Raw genomic sequence first — 18,760 nt, 5'->3', positions numbered from 1 at the left:
TGCTCTGTGTTTAAGGGAATGCAAAGTGAAAATGACTTCTAATACATTTATGCAACTGGCGTATGAAGAACTACCTGTCAGAATCTATACAATTATTAAAGGATTCAGATTTACTCCTCTCTTGCAAGGAGAGATTTAACCTCTGACACAGTCACAAAAGCAGAGAATTTCATGTTGCAAACAATATTTGTCGTTGAAGAGTTTAACCTTTCTTGTTTGCTTACCTTGATGAGATGCACCTCGTGCCTTAGATTTTGTTCTGAGCCGAGAAATGGTCGTCTCTGCAGTTATTAACTTCTCCTCCAGTGCTTTCTGAGCTTGTAGTTGTTCTTTCAGGGCCTTCTGAAGCTTGTCTGCTTGCCTTTGGACACTTGCATGCTTTTCAGCCGGCACCATGTTTGACTCTGCTGTGCTCCATTGCTCCTTCAGTTCCTTGTTAAGCTGCTTCTGCTCCTCAAGGGCGTTTTGAAGATGCTCCACTTGTGTGTGGAGGTCCGTTCCCAGGTTTTCACCTGCTATGGTTCTATCAGCATTCCACTGTCCAAAGGCCAGCTCCATGGCGCACAATCTTTCCTGTAACTCTGAGTTAGCCTGATCCTTCTCCCAAACAGTTTTCTGGAGATCACTGATATGCTGGTGAAGGTCCTCACTGTCATTCTGATGAGTAGCTGAACTACTAGATGATGCCAATAGGTGCATATTTTCCTGGAGCTGCTCAAATTGTTTATTCTTTTCTTGAAGCATTTCCTGAAGCCTAACTACTTGCTGCTGAAGTTGAGCATCAGGCACCCCAATTTCCTTGGCTCTGTCATCCAAGTTAGTTGTGGTGAAGGTCACTATGGTAGACTCCACAGTATGTAGGGGCTCCTCAAGGATTTTATTCAGTAGTTCTTTGTCATGAAGCTGAAGCTCTTCTACCTGCTTGTGAAGTTTAGCATCGGGCATTCCTTTGTCCCTGCTTTTGTCACCCAAGCTGGTTTCGGTGTGAGACGCTATGTTAGAGTCTGGAGCGCATAAGTACTGCTGAAGCTGTTGCTCCTTTACTTGAAGAGCTTTCTGAAGTTCCTCCAGTTGCTGGTGAAACTCCACATCTCTCGCTTTGCCTTCTGAGTCAGTGGCTGTGAGAGACGTTATGGTAGACTCTGCAGCGTGCAGGCACTCTTTAAGCTGTTTGTTCAATTGGTCTTTTTCTTGCAGGGCTGTCTGAAGCTCATAAATTAGATGATGAAGCTTCGCATCAGTGTTATGGTTGCCTACAGGTACATCATTGGACATGTAAGTATTTAGAGACAGGATGGTCTCTTCCGCCTGGTGTAGTTTTTCTTCCAGGTTTTTGTTAAGTTTATCCTTCTCCCGAATTACATTCTGCAGTTGAGCTACTTCCCGGAGGTTCCCATGTATGCCCGGGCTGGTTAAAGTGGTAGGTTTTGCAGATTGTAGCTTTTGCTCAAGTTCTGTTATCAGTTGTTTTTTCTCTTGAAGTTCATCTTGAAGTTTTGCTATCTGCTGTAACAAGTCTTCATACTGTTTCTCTGTGGCTCCGTCAGCATTCTGATCTGCTGAGGTGGACCTGGGGGAATCTGAGGTAATCGGATGTTGATCTGTTTGTTTGCAAACCTGGCTTTTCTCCTCCAGAAGAGAAGAGTCCATTTGTGGGTGAACATCCAGGTCTGTGCTCAGATTGACAGTAATTTTGCTATTCACAGTTGACTTTGATGGCTTGATGGGAACTGGTAGGCGTGATTTTGAACCAATCTGTAACGTTAAAAAACATGTATCACAATCTTTTAACCACCTAAAGCACAAATCCTCTGGACAGAAGTTAAACACTATTGACATGGTGAGATATTTGTTTGGTTACAGAGTAACATAGTTAAATCTGATCATACTCAGTATGAATGATTTTTCACATTATGAACTGAAAAGTTGACAAGGACCTGTAGACGTCTAAAAAAAGAAGCAAACACTGGTTAAAACATTTGTTCTTTTGGCGCTAAATCACATCTTTCCTTATTCCATTCAAGTTCTTCCTTTTTTATTAACAAATCTTAAAAAACGCTGAAACTCACCTTGGACCCTGATGCTGCATGTCTAGCTCGTCTAATTGTTGACTGGTTTGGAAATGTGCCGGCTGATATATTTGGTAGGCCAGAGTGGTTCACACTTTGCTCTGAGGCTTTCTGTTGCTGAGCCTCGAGCTTGGCTAGAGTCGTCTCTAGGTCCTCTGTTCTCTTCCTAGAAGCTTCGTACTCAGTTTTTAGGCGCTCAATCTCTTTAGCCATGCTCACTATGAGTTCAGGATTGAAGCTGGTTTCGCCATCCATGGATGAATTGAGCTCTAGCTGTTCCTTCAGGAGCTTAATGACCTTTCGAGAACTCTTCACTTCAACCCTTAATCTTTCAATCACTTTCTGCAGGTCTTTTATGCTCTCACCATCTCCTGCCCCGTCACTGCTTTCTTTGGATTCTGCAGACTTTTCTTCCTTAAGGAGTCCTCTAAGGTTAGCATTCTCTGCCTGCAGTCCTAGGAGTTCATCTCTGAAGAAACACGATACGTTTCTATAAAATGTTTGAAAGCATTAGTAGATTATGTTATGCTAAGCAAAGATTGCTAACTATTACAAGATCCATTATATTTATGAAGGTGCACCCTGCAATTTATACTTGCGTATTTAAAAAAATGCATTGAAAGAAATGTTCCTTTCTGACATCTATTCTCAACAATTAGACTTGTTAGATCATCTACTTCTGTGTATACCTTTAGATAGCATCATTTCCTTAATTACTAAACCTAACGGAAAGTTTACGTTCTGAAAAATGACAAGCTAATACTTAATGGTCAGGAAATGCTGCAGCAGAATTTCTTAGCTTGTTACCAAAGCTTACCTTAGCTGAAGAACTGAAGATGTCCTGCTTTCTCTCAGCAGTGATCTAAGCAATGCCATTTCTCTTTCCTGATCCTGTTGCTTGCCATCAGACACAAGGTTGTCTGTATTTCCATTTGCATGGATCTGGGATATGGATTCAAGTGCATTTGAACCTTCCAGTACTAACTCAGACTTTTCACTCCCATTGACAGTTGAGTGAGCTGCTGTTTCACTGCTCTCAGATTTACCAGAACATCCTTCTTGTTCAGTCCTGTTGTCCACTGGGAAAGATTCCTCCTTCTCTGGCGAAACTTGTACGCTCTGATGTCTTAACTGACATTTACCCTACAGGGTGAGATTTCGGAAACAAATTCATAGTTATAAAGAAAAGGAGTGTTAGGAATGGCTCTATTTAGCTTTGTGTTTGGCAATTTAAAGTGCCAATTTGAGTGCAAATACAGAATGTACCTGAATAGAAAAACGTTTTTTAAATTTAAATTTTAATTCTACGTCTTTTCGTCTAACCATACCTTTTTCTGAGCAGCTCTCTGACTCTCCCTGTTCAACTGATCATGAAGATCCTTATTGGTTTTCACAGCTTCCTCCAGCTTCTTTTCCAGTTGCTAAAAGTAATGGAATGGGGGGGGTGACACAAATGGCTTTGTGAAAAAAGTAACAATGGAATGAAATCCATAGACATCACAATCAAAGCAGAATGGTATGGCCTTAATGTAAAATGGATAACTCAACAGCTCAACCAAAAAACTAAAAATAGAATGAAGAGTAATGAACTGAAGTTTTAAGAGTTAAAAAGCCAGTTAGAAAGAGAACTTTAGTCATTAAAGGGAAAAATACTAAAAAAAATCATAAGGTGGCCACCTTGTTCTCTGAAGATAAGGTCAAGATATCTTGTTTGCCCTTCTCGGTGCTGGCCATGGCAGGGTTCTCAGCTAACGAGGTTCTCTTCTGAAGCTCAGCATTAATTGCTTGCAGTTCTTTAATGTAATTAAAGAGCTCGCTGACCTGAGACAGATACATGATATTATCTGTTAACAATGTTATTATCAATTTATTTGGCTTAAGAGTTTTAGCCAAAGAGGCTTACATTTGCTCTCATTTATACAGCCGAGCATTTTACTGGAGAAATCTGGGTATCTTGGTCTTTCCTCACCTGGGATTACAATCCACTATCTTCCAGTTATGAGTTCAGAGTGCTAGCCACTGTGACAAGTTGCTTCCCTGGCCTGTCAGTTGTTTACTATAGACAGTCAAGGCTGTGTAACATTTTATTAAATGCATACATGTATTTATTACATAAATACACTTTTATCCAAGCACAAACCTTCCTTTGTACCTTTATGTTTGACTCAATGACTCATGTAAGAATATATACATATATCAAGCTATTGTACACAACTGGTAGTTAGGCCAATTATCTTTGTCGTTAGCTATGTTGTGCAGTAAATCAAACCACAACACTTATTTTTAACACTTCCAAAAGGCAGATCAATCAATGAAAATGTATACCGATGTTGAAAAGTTTGGCAAGACTCCAGCCTTGTTGTTAACCACGACATAGCACTACATAAAATAAATGCAGTGAGTTCACACCTAGACTTCTATATTGACAGAATGAATCATTTACTGGTGGGCAAATTATTCAGATAAGAGTCAGATGTAAACTGCGATCTGTGAATGGTGTGATAGCGAGTAAGTACAGTGTAGCTGCTCTTTCACATTTAAAGACAGGTACTGTACCTTCACCTTCACACTGTCTAACCTTAATGCTCCTATGAAATTAACTAACAAAACCCTGAAGACGACCCACCTTCCTCCTCAGTTCTGGCATCGAGAGATTGTCAAACTCCTCTCCCTCTCCCACACATATGCTCATGTAGGAAGTCTGGTCACCAATGAAGCTGATGGTGTCAGCTTCAAAATAAAATTCAATGTTAAAAAAGCTATACTGTTAGATATATATAGCAAAAAAATACATATATTTTCAGGTGTCACTTGTTATTGTTTCGAAAGCATTAGACAAAGTACTTTTATAAATCACTTTATATCCAGATTATATAGAAAGGGAGGCTAGTACCAATGGATACAAGAAAACACATTATACATCTAACATTCTTAAATTAGCTGCCGATCTCCCTTCTAAATGTTTAAGGTGTTTAAGCAATAAATTAGATAATAAGCTTAACAACTCACTCATTTAAATGGGAGTCTAATGTACAGTTGCCGAACACAATCGATTTTTAAGCATCCAGTTTTGGAGTCAGTGTAACATAAGCGGACGGCTCACCAGTGTCGTTCGTGCCTCCCACTCCTCCTCCTCGGCCCTGGATTTCTCCCAGCCGCGCCTGGAGCGAGGCGTTCCACCGCTGTGCGTCCTCCAGCTGGTGCCGCATCGCCTCCATTTCTTTCGGATCAACCAGGATCGCCGGACCTTCAGTCCCTGCGGACAGAAGCACGCAGATCAGCACTCAGCCCCTCAGCAGCTCACCATATGGCTCACCAGCGTATACCCAACAACACCTCCACTCATGCACGTTTAAAGGCATTTTCACTTTTTTGATATTGAACTGAGGCTCTAATTAGTAAAAACCCACATTATAATGAGCTTTGCAACACTAACAAAAGAAAGTCTAAATGAGAATTCTCATGCATTCTGGCCTATGTTGCTCAAATGTACTTTGAGCACGGATGTCTTGTTAGTCTGCCTTCAGTACAGAAGATACACAATCAGTCTCCCCCCCCCGTTATAAGTACGGTTGAACAACTTGCCATAGATTTCCATAGTAACTGCTATTTCACAACAAAGGCAAAACAATCATGAATATGGACAAGATGGCAAAAGCCAGGAGCCTGTGATTATCAGTGAGTGAAGGGTTGATGATCATCATAAATTGTACAAGGGAGTTTTAAACCCAAAACGTGAGACACCCCTGGCTGATCTTAAGAAAACATATGGCCATGCGAGTTCTGCAACAAGGATTTAATCCTCGGAGAATACTCATGAAACTCCATTTTCCTCATCTGAAGTGTTGCTGCGTATTCCAAGCCGTTTTTGTAAAAACATTAAGCAAAACCTAGTATCTAAAAATATCTGTGCAAAGTATTTTAGGAGCACAAAAGTGAGGTGTTTAATACTGGAATTCAAGGACTGGCCTTCCAAGCTTGAAAACAAGAGTTAATTGCCAGAAAAAGTAATTGCATGATACCAACTTTATCAAATGTATGTAGCCTATCGTCCCTTCTTATGAAAAATGTGTTAAATGAAACAAAAGTAATTATTTCAATGGCCATTAAACCAGTGACATTAAAATACTCAGCAAGATTTTCCAAATAAGGAATATACTGTATCTTCGGTAACAATCCACTTGTTTTAAGAACATTCATTTTGAATAAAAATACTTGGTGGTATTTTAGGTACCAGCTTCTAGTCTGATTTCCTGAACTATTTTCAGATTTATTACTGAACAGCTAACTCCTCTTTCAGGATTTCATTTACTGAGTGCAAAACAGATGTGTGTTTAAGGATTAACTCTTATTAGCACAATGGATTTGTTATAGTATTGTCTGGCAGCCACTGCTTCAGGATATACCCTGTGTTTTGTAGGTACTCCAACCATTGAGAGATTAGCCTTGCTTGTGGGATTACTGAATCACAACATGATATTAATCTTCAGACATGTGAACGAGACCTTTTCAGAAGTATTCTTTCGTTGCTGTTCTCGAATGGAGAAAATACTGAAATATAACTTAATGATATTATATTTAGGCAAGGCTTTCTCATAGGAAAACAGCACTAATCTTATAAATAACGATAATTATTTACTAGATCATAAGTTTAGATCAACTAATTACATGTAGGTCCAAAATCCAAATTAAACTACAAATAACTAAAGTGTTTATTTAAAATGCCAAAAACCATTACCAATGAAGAGATCTCTCCATAATGATGTGTGATAGGCATTGGCAAATAAGTAAAGGTCATACGAAAGTTTATAGCGATTACAGCGAGCATGCAAAGCAGACATACTGTAGCTAGAGGATTACCCACTTTACAGATAACCAGGGCTTTTGATTTGCATCAATGAGAGATGAAAGGAGATGACAGGTTATAAACAAGACAGGAGGAAAATGTTAGCTGCAAAGGAGTCACACACACACATGCACTGGCATTTTTATTTCACCTCCAAAGTTAATTCACATACAAGCGAAAAGAAGTGATGCAAGATCAAGCAGAAGAATTATTATTTACAGGCTTCAGTAAAGACTAGTTTTTGCAGACAAAATATATACAATGACATATACCACAAAACAGCACATTATTTTCTTCTGCCCACATGAAAACACAAATCAAACAGCACAAGCTTGTACACAGCAGACAGAAATGGTTCACAAATAAAAATGGATGACTGCAAGCTGGTTAATTCATGAAGCAAACATCACATTTCACAATGGCTTCACAGCAGCTTAAACGAGGTTTACAGTTAAAATACGCACATTTCCATATGCAACTCTTAAGAGCTCAGTAAATATTTTACTACAAAAACTACCTTAATATTGTAAAAAAGAACCATATACAAGCTCAAAGTAATCACTATTTAAACAAAAAGCAATTTATCTTCTCTCAATTATTTCGGTGTGGGGGTTGCTGGTCCTGTGGTTCAATACCAGCAAAGGATTTGCTTCTTGGAAATTTCCTTGCCTTTGCCAAAGTAGTGGCCGTATGGTATCTTGAAAAAGATACTTAATCCATTTGTAAAACTGAGATGCTTTGATAAAGTACTCTACAGCAATAAAGTGTTGATGAACAGATCACCCCCTAGCCCCATGTAATCTGTAGAAGTCACTCTGGATAGAATAACATTTTATTGACTTATGGTTATTAATGACAGTGATTGAATCTCTGCTTTAACGTCATGCAAGCAAACTTTCATTGAATGGAAACCCATATCTCTTGACTTGACTTGAAATTTGTACTTGAATCAACGGAGTTAGAAGAATAGCCAGTGGACGCGTCTGTTTCAAGCAAAAAAAAACCTTTAAGCAGACAGTGGAACACATTAAGAGCGCTGCGCGTTAAATTAAAAGTACCTTCCACACTGTGCCATATTGCAGAAGGCTCAGGTTAACACACGCCAGTTTTCTCTGGTTGTTAAAAGTTAAACCCGCGCTTCCCCGTCTACCGCACCTTCTCCTCTCTTGGCCTGATGGAGTTCTTTCTCCAGGTCCTCGCGGAGCTCCTCGTTCCCCCTGATGCCCTCTTCCAGCTGCTGCCGCAGGAGCTGGACAGCCGCGAGCTCCATCTGCAAGTTGTGGAGGCGCTGGGCGCTGTGCCACAGCAGCGCAGACACAGACACACAAATTGAAACAAACTGGGATAATGGCTTTCAACAATATGCAGTGGCTCAAAATGAAAACAGAAAGATCTTATGCTACACATAAAGGAGGGTTTTGAATTTATACGCCATGACAGTGATCCATATACAACTTCTCAAAACATAATATACGGATGTGATATGAAGCTTTTATAGTTGCTCTAACAGTATAGTGCAAAGTTTAAACATTCAGAAAATGAAATAAAATGTATCAAGTATGGAATCAGTTTATCTGCAAATATGTGAAATGAGCCTGAGTATGAGACTATGAGTACGCTAGATACTTAAGAGACAAATCTATAGAGTCATTTGTTCTCCAAGTGCAGTAAGGTATATGCTGATGACACTTATTTATTTATTTTTTCTGTAAGCCTGTGAGAGATCTCAAGGCTTTTGCAAAGGGAAATGAAGGGTGAGTTGTTTTCCTCTTCTAAATCAATGTAAATGAATGCATTATACGTACATTATAATATGAGACATAATTCTAACTCTTGTTGAAAAACTGGTGAAATCTGTACAAGAAACACATTAGGTGCACCAGTCCACTTTTTGTAATGGGTACTGCCCCTGATGGAAGAGCTAATGCATCTACCTTATGTTTGTTCCAAACCAATACAAAATCTTAATTTGTGAGAGAAAAAATCTAAGCCAGAAAAACTGTCAGTGCTAAATCCTGAAATTGATTAAGAGTGGGATTTACCTGTCTGGTTCTTTGACAGACCTGACCAGGTTGGAATATAGCTGTTGCTCTGCTTTCAAAGCCTTGTTCAGCTCCTCGTGTTCAGAGAGCACAGCCTGCAGGGTGGGGAAGGCCTGTAGAGCAAACGGAAATAACGATCTTTTGCAAATAAAACATCCCTATTTTCATGCATTTAATACAGCAGCAGCCGTAGAATCATAATACCTGACTGGAACATTTACAGCATCTTCGCTAAAGCAATTATGAATTTGTGCTTTACCCAGCAGGTCAGAAGGCACATGCAGATTTTACCTCTATTTGCAAGAAGTGTAATAACACCCTTAAGGCATCCTTAATAACATCCTTAAGGCAGTACGCACTCGAATACATTTCCAGTTACACTATACTGTTATAATTTTATCAACAGAACCAGTTTTATCGTATGTTCCTTATAGGCATAAACATTTTTCTGAATTTTGTCAAAATTAGTCTTCTCGATATAAAAGCGAGAATACCAGGAGAAAGGAGCCATACCTCCTTTTGGCTGTTTCCTCCAATGATGGTCCTCTCTCTCTGGGGGATGCCTGGGATCTGTCTGCCCTCCCTGGGATCTGCTCTCTGAGCCTCGGGCTCCAGAACTTTACCCTCCATCGGCTTGTCCAGCCTTTCATGCAAATCCTGGAGTTGATGAAGCACACAGAGTGTCAACCCAGAGCAGGCATGAAGTCGGGGGGGGGGTCCATCTCAGAAGATATTAACAGAGGACCAACAAAATCCATCACAAACTAATCAGGGAAATAGGATTTGAATTGAAAATATACTTTGTCTTTTAACTCCTAAGGCTGGCTCAGTGCCCAAACTGTCACAATTCACTTTAAGTCACTCCAAACATGTTTATGAGCTTTTCTTTTAACACACACTGGTCAGAACAGTAACTGCTATAGGATTTTTCACACCTAGGCCAAACTCTATAGACAGGAGCCCAAGCCTGAAGAATACAACACACTACTGTACATTTAGTGAAATGCTAATCCCAGGAAACTCATCTGTGTCAACACCTACAGGTATAAAACCTGTGAAACCTAAGCAGTTTTAGCTGATTGTGCTGTTTAATGTCAGCTAAGTAATTACATATTCTCTGTTCAAGTGTAGCCTAATTATTGACTTGCTGGGAATTCAGAAAGTAAGGTTTAAGTCAACACTTCTTGATCTTAAGTATTAAAAAAATACAACTTGGAAGATTTAAACCGCATTTTTTAAAAACATTTCCATAACGGAAAAGCCAAGAGAGATTTCCAACATCTTATCTAAGGCAAGTGTTAATCCATGCTTTTCAGGGGATATTATTACCAAAATGATTTCATCTTTCACTTCCAAAGTCGTGGTAAGAGACTCAATGTGGGCAGCTTGAGCCTCAATGCGGTTCTCCAGATCAGTCAGCGTGGAGCGAAGCTCAGCCAGTTCAATCTGACGAAAAAATGAATTGTGTAGTATTTGCATCATTTTACACATTGTTTATATATGTCATTAATTATAGCTTTTTAACAAGCACTTTATGTAGTTAAGCAAAAATACTCTTTCAGCAAGAGAATTCATTCCGCACAACTTAAATTCAGTAGTAATTAATGTACCTGCAGGTTTACATAGGTCATTAATTAAGTCTAAAAAAAAATAAGCAATGATTATGTTTCTCTGCAAAGTTCACCAAACGTCATTTGTCATTAATGGATATGCATTTTACCTGGAGGTAATCAGACCTTAATTTAACCTTAAAAAGACAGAGGACTCCTGTTATTTTGCATTAAATAAACATATTATTTTGCGTTTCTTCTTTTAAAGCATAAGCTGAAGCAACAGACTGGAATTAATCTCTCTCTCTGGATGTCTCTTGAATACATACCCTTAAGTCATTTTCCTTCTTTAAAGCTTTGTTTAGGGCCTCCGTTTTCTGGGCCAGTTCCTTCTTCAAGGCAACGGTGGTCTTTTTAATAACAGGGATTTTTCCAGTGCTTCCTTCATTCGTCTTTGCGAGCTCAGCTAGAACAGTACCAAAAAACAATAAGAGAAACCCATCTTGTTTTGGTTACACACATTTTGTGTGCCTTGCTGGTTGCCTGTCACTCAAAAGATCAGCTTCCTAGATGAAACCCAACATGAGAGACAAATGACATAGCAAAGTGCAAATTTAAAGAACAAGAAAAAAGCTACATTTAAATGACTCCGCACTGTGAATAATTTAGTGGTGCAGAATACCGAAATATTTCAGGATTCCACTACATGATTCTTCCATTTTGCCTTGTTCAAAGATTTAAAGGTTTAGTTTTGCATTTATTTTTAATGTTCATGCCCTCTTTCAGCAAACTATTAAGTGGGTAAAATACCAAGTGTGGCTACAATACCTACCCTCTGTCTCCTCCAACCGTTCCTGTAACACTTCTATGGTCTGCTTAAGCTCTAGGACTTGAGGTCCAGAGGTCTCCTTCAGTTTTAGCTGCGCCAAGAACTTATCTCTCTCCTGTCCGCTCTCTACCAGTTTCTGATTGATATTAAAATGATATTAGTTTCACAGACGGATAAAACAAAAACAAGAAAAACTATTTAGTAAATATACAAGGTACTTTAGGGAACTGCAGAATTCTGACATGCACATATAAAATGACAGGCAAAATGCTTCATTATTATACAAGATAAAAGAGTGCAATAAAATACGTCAAGCAAAATTGTTTAGGCTGATAGATGCTTTGTTTGAATATTGTTAGGAAATTTCTCAGTTATTTCATGATTTACATAGAAACTCTGTGGATGAACAAATGGAAAGCTAAATAAGCTCAAACTGAGGGCTGAATAAGTACTTCGGACAGAGCTTGAAACTCACATTTATAATTGTATCCTTTTCGGTCAACTGGACCTTGAGCTCAGCCATCTCCAAGTACTTCTCTTGTGTCACTGCTGAACTCTGCTTTTCAGCGTTCAACAGCTTGTGTTTCTCTTCCGAAAGCTGCCGCCTCAGCTCCTGTATCTCCAGATTGCGTTCAGACAGGGAGCGGTTATAGTGTTCGGCAGACTCCTGTATAACGAAGAGCAATTTACACAAAACCCCCTCATGACTGTTTTTGCTATTTAATGCGCGTACCTACACTGATTCGAAGAACAACACTTTGCGTCTGCTCTTCCAAAAATATTTAAAAGCAAAATCCTGTTTTAAAAGCCTGATTCCAGAACATTTGTTTAAAGATCTTAAGGACAACTTCGGAAAACCCAAACAACATTTAGCTCTGCAAGTCCTACAAACATCGAAAGCTTGCATTCGAATGTAACTCAGCACACTTTAAATCGAGGACGGCAATTAACTCGGTATGATCAAAACAATACAGACAAGGAAAATAAAACTTAAAAGGCAACACAAATTAAAGTGGGTTTCTTTACTTTAAACAGCTGATCTTTGCTGCCGATGGTGGCCAAAAGCTCTTCCACTACATTTTTATTCTCGGACACCAGCCGCTCCTTGTCTTTAATCGCCTCGGCCAGCATGGCCTCAGTCACTTTCAGCCGTTGGGTCAACTGCTCTGCCAGGTCCCTGGCATTGCTGCGTGTTTGGCTTAAAAGAGTTTCAGCCATTTCCTGAAAGGCAATGAAGAAACAGGTCAGGACAGCTTAATAATAATAATAATAATAATAATAATAATAATAATAATAAACTTTATTTTATATAGCACCTTTAAAGGTGGCTTCTCAGAGCGCTTTACAGGATGACAACAACAATAAATAAGAAGAATACACAAGATAAAACACAATTGCAATATACAGAGAAGACCGTGGATGGTGGTACTAAGAAAAGCAGAGGAGTGAAGAATGGAACCAGTTAAGTTAAGGCTTTTCTGAAGAAGAGGGTTTCGAGTCTGGATTTGAAGGAGTCTAGAGAAGGTGACTCTCCGATATCCTTGGGGAGAGAGTTCCAGAGCTTGGGGGCATAACAGGAGAAGGCCCTGTCACCCATACAATGTAGACGGGCTTGGGGGACAGTAAGGAGAGCAGAATTAGAAGAGCGAAGGTTGCGAGGTGGGGAGTAGGGCGATAATAGTTCAGACAGGTACTGAGGTGCCAAGCCATGCAGAGCCTTATAGGTGAGCATGAGGATTTTAAAGTCTACACGGAATTTGACCGGAAGCCAATGGACTCCAGGATAGGAGTAATGTGAACACTTGCACTAGACCTGGTCAGGATTCTGGCTGCTGAAATTTTGGACATAGGCTTTAATACAGATGAAGACAATTACATGTTGGCCATTGGTCATGAAGAACAATATAAGATGTGAAAAAGGGGTTAACTGATTTCTTTCTGTACAAAGACTTCTTGTAACACAAGACATGCCATGTTTAGGCGCCTTTGAGTTATGGCGGGATGGGAGTTAATTGATATGAAATTCCGAGTGCAAGATAAAGATCCCCCCTAACTAAGGAAAGATAAATCCGACCATTAAAAGTGTTCAAGGTCTTGGGAATGTCCAAACACAGGTGGCCCCCCATTACTATGGTAACAATTTGGGTCAGAAATGGGGGAAATTTGCTATATAAACTGGAAGTTTTGCACCTATATTTCGAACAATACTTTGGTCTTATTGTTCCTTGCGTGCAATAAACTCAGTTATTCAAACTTCATCTCGGGTTCTAGTACTTATTTGTCTGTTACTACAGTTATATACAACATACTTTGAAGTGTTTGAAAAAAGTATCGTGATGAAACCAAGGAGCAAACTTTTTTGTATACTAACAAGATAAATCCCTTTTCCTCTCTTTTAGGGAAAGTTCCAAAATTATATAGAATAATATAACCAATTACTGTTGCAACCTAAAATTCAGAACCTAGTGTTGCCCTTCTGTAGTATAACGATGATGCACCTCCAGATCTTTGGTCTTGCTCGCTAGGGACTGCTGCAGCTGGGAGATAATGGCATCTTTCTCTCTCAGTGCACGAGCCCAGTTCTCCTCCAGCTCCTGCTTCACCCGCTGATGGTTTTTAAGTGTGTTTGCCAAGTGCTGCAGCTCTCCATCTTTTTCTTTGATGAGGCCATCGAGACTCTAAGGTGAGAGAGAGAGAGCAACATAATATTTAATATAAAAAGTGCAAACATGTCATAAAACTTTTTTTTTTATTATTGACGGATCAGGAACTTCCCTGTTTTATTTTCTTAAAAGATAGATAGATACTTTATTGATCCCGTGAGGGAAATTGCAGTGCAACAGCAGCTTAACACAGCAACAGTGTAACGAATGATACAATAATAATACAATACATACAATACAATCAGTACAGTGAGAAGTGTAACAGACTATATGTGACTTTACAATTATATGCCTTAATTTAAAATTACAGTCTAAAAAGCGTCTTTAAAAAATATGACATGCTTCCACCTTCCACACAGACTTTTCCTCTCTACTACTAAACACCCAACTTACATTGATAGTTTCTTCGTTGTGAGAAAGCAGGTTGCTGAGCCTCTCAATGTCTCTTTCCTTTTCGCGCAGAGACAGGTGGAGCTGGCGGATCTCATTGTCTTTTTCATCTATGGCAGCAAATTTCTCATCTATAGCTTCCTAGAAAAAAGAAAAAAGAAAACACAAACTAAAAAAGGTTATCCATAAAATATCTTTTACAGATATTAACATCACTGTTCTTCAGAAAACAGTGGCCTCCAAAGCAGTCTTTCAAGATCAGCCTGCTGCGTTTTCCACCCTTCTATTAAACAAATGAATTAGTTCTCCATTCCATGTAGAGGAGTAACAACAGAAGGATAAAGAAGGCAGCAATGTGCTACACTCTTCTTGCAAAATGCAAATGTTTAAAAGAAAGCATCCAGTGATCCTTATCACTGCTGATGTATAAAAATAATAATTGCTTACACTTATATAGCGCTTTTCTGGACACTCCACTCAAAGCACTTTACAGGTAATGGGGATCCCCTCCACCACCACCAGTGTGCAGCCCCACCTGGATGATGCGACGGCAGCCATAGTGAGCCAGTACTCTCCCCACACACCAGCTCTCAGTGGGGAGGAGAGCAGAGTAATGAAGCCAATTCATAGATGGGGATTATTAGGAGGCCATGATTGGTAAGGGCCAATGGGAAATTTGGCCAGGACACCAGGGTGACACCCCTACTCTTTTCGAGAAACGCCCTGGGATTTTTAATGACCACAGAGAGTCAGGACTTCGGTTTTTATGTCTCATCTGAAGGATGTCGCCTGTTTACAGTATAGTGTCCCCGTCACTATACTGGGGCATTAGGACCCACACAGACTGCAGGGTGAGCGCCCCCTGCTGGCCCCACTAACACCTCTTCCAGCAGCAACCTTAGTTTTTCCCCCACGAGTAATAAACTGTACCTCAAGTGCCTTTTCCTTTTCTTTTAGCCTCTCTCTTAATTTTGCCAGCATGGCATCTCTTCCATCAGGACTACGGCTTCTGTCCTGATCTGCGTCCTTTGCCATGTTCATGTACTCCTGACGACACAAAAACACTATCCTTTAATTCACATTAAAACTAAACTGCCCACTTAAATGAGTTGCTCACAAAGCAAAACAGACAATCTATCAATATTCTTCTTTCTGAACTTTAGTTTTTAAGACTTAAAACTTTTTCCTCAAAAGATTATATTTTCACATGCATGAATTTAATGCCCACTGAACCCTGGCTATGATAGCAAAGTACTCAAATAAAAATCACAGTTATCCCGATCAAAGGTTTCATAAAAGTGCACGGTACTTTTATTGTGTTCTATACTTGAAGACAGAAAAGCAAGTATTCTCAGGTACTTTGAGGGTCTCTGAAACCTTGAGGTAAAGAAATGTTTCCAAACACAAGACGAAAAGGTACAGGGGAGCCGGTCACCCCACCTGTAGCAGCTGATCTTTTTCACTGAGGCTGCTGGTGAGGCGCTTGATGGTGAGTTCGAGACTTTGGGCTTTCTGCTTGCTCTCGCTCAAGAGCGCCTGGTACTGCTGATCCAAGGCCCGCTCCTTCTCAGCCACCTCCCCCTTCAGCTTCTTCAGCTGGTTCTGCAAATCCTGCAAGCGAAAAAGCTTTCAGCGCTCTTCAACCTGCTGATGATCAATCGGAAAGCATTCTGCACCTTTGCAGTCCTTTCGAGCCACCAAAATCCCTCCTGCGCATCAGGTACTGGGAGCACACCGGCTGTCGCACTCACATTAATGGCCTTGTCCCCCTTGTTCTTCTGCTGCTGCAGGTCCTCCAGCTCCCCCTCCAGTTGCTCTTTTGCCTGCTGGAGGTCACTAAGCTCCTGCTCCCGTCGGCCCAGGGCTCTCTGCAGCTTCTGGTTCTCGGCCACCTTGGCGTGGTGCTCCGCCAGGAGCTCCGTCAGCTCGGCCTCCTTCTCCGTCAGCAGGTTCTGATGCTCCTCGACTCCCTGGAAAGACATAATAATCAGCAACGCGGCACAGGATTCCCACTCATTTTTACCAACAAAATTCCCAAACTTTTCCGTGACTTTTCCCATAACTTCTTATCCTACGTAAATTAAATCTCGCACATCCTGGGTCTTCATCCTTTTGGAGCCATACCTTGTATTTTTCCATCTGCTAACCAGAGGTCACTGAAAACACATTTACCCAGCATGGGCGCTAGGCGAGCTTACGACTCACTATAAAATTCCCGCAAGAGGGGTCTGACGCGACACCATCATGTGTAATATTAGCAACGGCAACGCCGCAACCTCTTTTTAAAAGTTTGCTAACTTATGAACAAAATTACATGATACAGCCGTGATAATTCTGGGTCAATTAAAAAAAAAAACTCCATGACTTTTCCAAACCTTAATGGATATTTGATGATTTTTCAAAACTTTTCCAGGTCTAGAAAGTGAAATGTCATTTTCCATAACTTTTCCAGGATTTCCATGACCGTGGGGAACCCTGTCGGCAAATACCCCTGATTTAACAATAACCTTTAATGAACCCAATAGGTTAAATGAAAACAAATTCCCCATTTCCAATAACAGCCAAGAATACCAGGTCAACAATGTGAGTAAAGGATCTTGCTCAAGGATAACGAGCAAAGAGGACATTTTGGAACCTGGCGCTTGAGCCCTCAACATTCCTGTTACAAATCCAGAGCTCAGCTCACTGTTCACATACTTCACACTAGGGTCTAATGAAGACCTGGGCAGTGAAACAGCAAGAGGTTTAAAAACAAGAACAGCCCATCTGATTGACTCATTACACCAAGGGCAGGCAGGGGGAACATGTAAGTCATACGGTGCATGACCCGTCACATCTCTCTGCATATGGATATCACCATACAGCAGAACATTCATTTAGACAGGATTAATATTATTGTTTTGAATGTTCCTCATATGTAGTTGATGTAATGTAGGGTATGTAATTGTGCAGTTATCTGTAGTACACGTTCTCTACGCATGCTGCATGTGTTCAGAATGCTATTTTCTGCACCGCACTGTTATCGTACCATAATGAGTTGTTTACCCGTGAGTAAAACAACTGAATACAGGCAGAATGAAAAGAGATCAAGAACAGAAATGCTGTCATATCTGGTACCTTTGCGTTTTCCATACCTGGTATTTTTGCATTTGTGCCTTATGTGCTGCCTCTCGCGCCTTTGCTAAGGCCTCATCTCGGTCCTCAATTTGGTGGTAAAGCTCTTCAATCTATCAGAGAGGAAGAGAAGACAGACACTGCCATACTTCCTGAGCTGAAAACACAAATGATACATGAAAGATCAAACCTTATTAGGAGTGCACAAAATGCTTCATTGTTAAGTGCATATACTGGGAAATGAAAAATACAACTGTTGAGTATTGGAACCAATAGCATTTGATGCATTTTTAATATCTCTCAATATACATTATCTTAACATTCAATGACGCATGCAACAGTATACTGTTATTTGTAATTTAGAGAAAACTTCAGCAGCATTCAGAAGTTTTACATCAATAAATCACAAACTGCATTCATAACCAAGTACTAAAGTTTTGTCCAAGTACTACAGTTCCTTGGGATAACAAAATAATGAATTCAAGTTATGTTATCTCATAAGAATGCCATGGATCAGTGTTTATAATGTGAGTAGAGATAAAATTTAAAAAATCTGTTGCCAATCCAGAAATGCTAAGTTTCAATGGGAAAATGCAAGACCACACTGTACAATTGAAGATGTGTGGGGCCAAGTCATCAATGCCATCAGCACAGCTCAACTACACTCTGCGCTGCCACCTGGTGGCAGCAGCACATTAAGAGTATCGCACAGCACTGTGGGCAGAGCCTGATCAATGATCGTATTACTACTCAGGGTTACTGCATGATGTCTTCACGCAACGCTGAAATGAAATCCACTCACATCTCTTTTGTGAAACGAAAATCACATGTAGAAGCTAGAGTAGCTCCAATGATTGTCTTGTGCAGCAGATTAAATCATACACAGGGAATGAGTGCATAGCATTTCTCTCATTTCTGAAGTAGTGGTTTTATAAATATCTTGCAGAAATCATTTTCTTTGGATGGTCAATTGTGGTTTTTTTGAGCTACACAAATCATGCCTTTCTCTTGGAAATCTTATAGGAATCAGCACAGCACATAATTCTGAGCAACAGAGGACAATGTCAATGTTTCTGTATGCTCTTGGGACTCACCTCCTTATCCTTCTCTTTCAGGGCAAGACTAAGGCCTTGGATGGTTTTATCTCGTTTCAGCGTGTTTTTTCTCTCCGAGGCCAGATTATTTTCCTGCTCTTCAAGTCTGCCACTGAGAGCCTGAAGAGGAGAGAGTAATTCAAGGCTGCAGTAAAATAACAGC

The 18,760-nt window shown here is 40.1% G+C and overlaps 1 protein-coding gene across 9 annotated transcripts in view; it reads right to left on the bottom strand.

The window, feature by feature from the left end:
* Positions 1-18,760, bottom strand: part of cdk5rap2 (CDK5 regulatory subunit associated protein 2) — a 51,209-nt gene that overhangs the window by 18,026 nt on the left and 14,423 nt on the right. For 7 of the 9 annotated variants that reach the window (XM_088940491.1, XM_088940497.1, XM_088940492.1 and 4 more), the window contains exons 11-32: positions 18,598-18,717; positions 17,524-17,616; positions 16,141-16,359; positions 15,830-16,000; positions 15,320-15,436; positions 14,393-14,530; positions 13,835-14,014; positions 12,363-12,557; positions 11,812-12,003; positions 11,340-11,472; positions 10,837-10,973; positions 10,287-10,403; positions 9,471-9,614; positions 8,958-9,070; positions 8,071-8,210; positions 5,173-5,325; positions 4,696-4,799; positions 3,747-3,890; positions 3,398-3,490; positions 2,887-3,212; positions 2,070-2,559; positions 225-1,755 (exon numbers count right to left, since the gene is read on the bottom strand). In XM_088940491.1, the coding sequence (XP_088796617.1) occupies positions 225-1,755; positions 2,070-2,559; positions 2,887-3,212; positions 3,398-3,490; positions 3,747-3,890; positions 4,696-4,799; positions 5,173-5,325; positions 8,071-8,210; positions 8,958-9,070; positions 9,471-9,614; positions 10,287-10,403; positions 10,837-10,973; positions 11,340-11,472; positions 11,812-12,003; positions 12,363-12,557; positions 13,835-14,014; positions 14,393-14,530; positions 15,320-15,436; positions 15,830-16,000; positions 16,141-16,359; positions 17,524-17,616; positions 18,598-18,717 (5,050 nt within the window). The remainder of the gene's footprint in view (positions 1-224; positions 1,756-2,069; positions 2,560-2,886; positions 3,213-3,397; positions 3,491-3,746; positions 3,891-4,695; positions 4,800-5,172; positions 5,326-8,070; positions 8,211-8,957; positions 9,071-9,470; positions 9,615-10,286; positions 10,404-10,836; positions 10,974-11,339; positions 11,473-11,811; positions 12,004-12,362; positions 12,558-13,834; positions 14,015-14,392; positions 14,531-15,319; positions 15,437-15,829; positions 16,001-16,140; positions 16,360-17,523; positions 17,617-18,597; positions 18,718-18,760) is intronic. The other 2 variants (XM_088940493.1, XM_088940499.1) reach the window with 1 other exon arrangement.

This window comes from Atractosteus spatula, chromosome 23 (assembly GCF_055471065.1).
Source record: "Atractosteus spatula isolate fAtrSpa1 chromosome 23, fAtrSpa1.hap1, whole genome shotgun sequence".
NCBI lineage: Eukaryota > Metazoa > Chordata > Actinopteri > Semionotiformes > Lepisosteidae > Atractosteus > Atractosteus spatula.
Note: the sequence above shows the minus strand (reverse complement) of the source record. Positions and strands in the feature narration are given on the sequence as shown.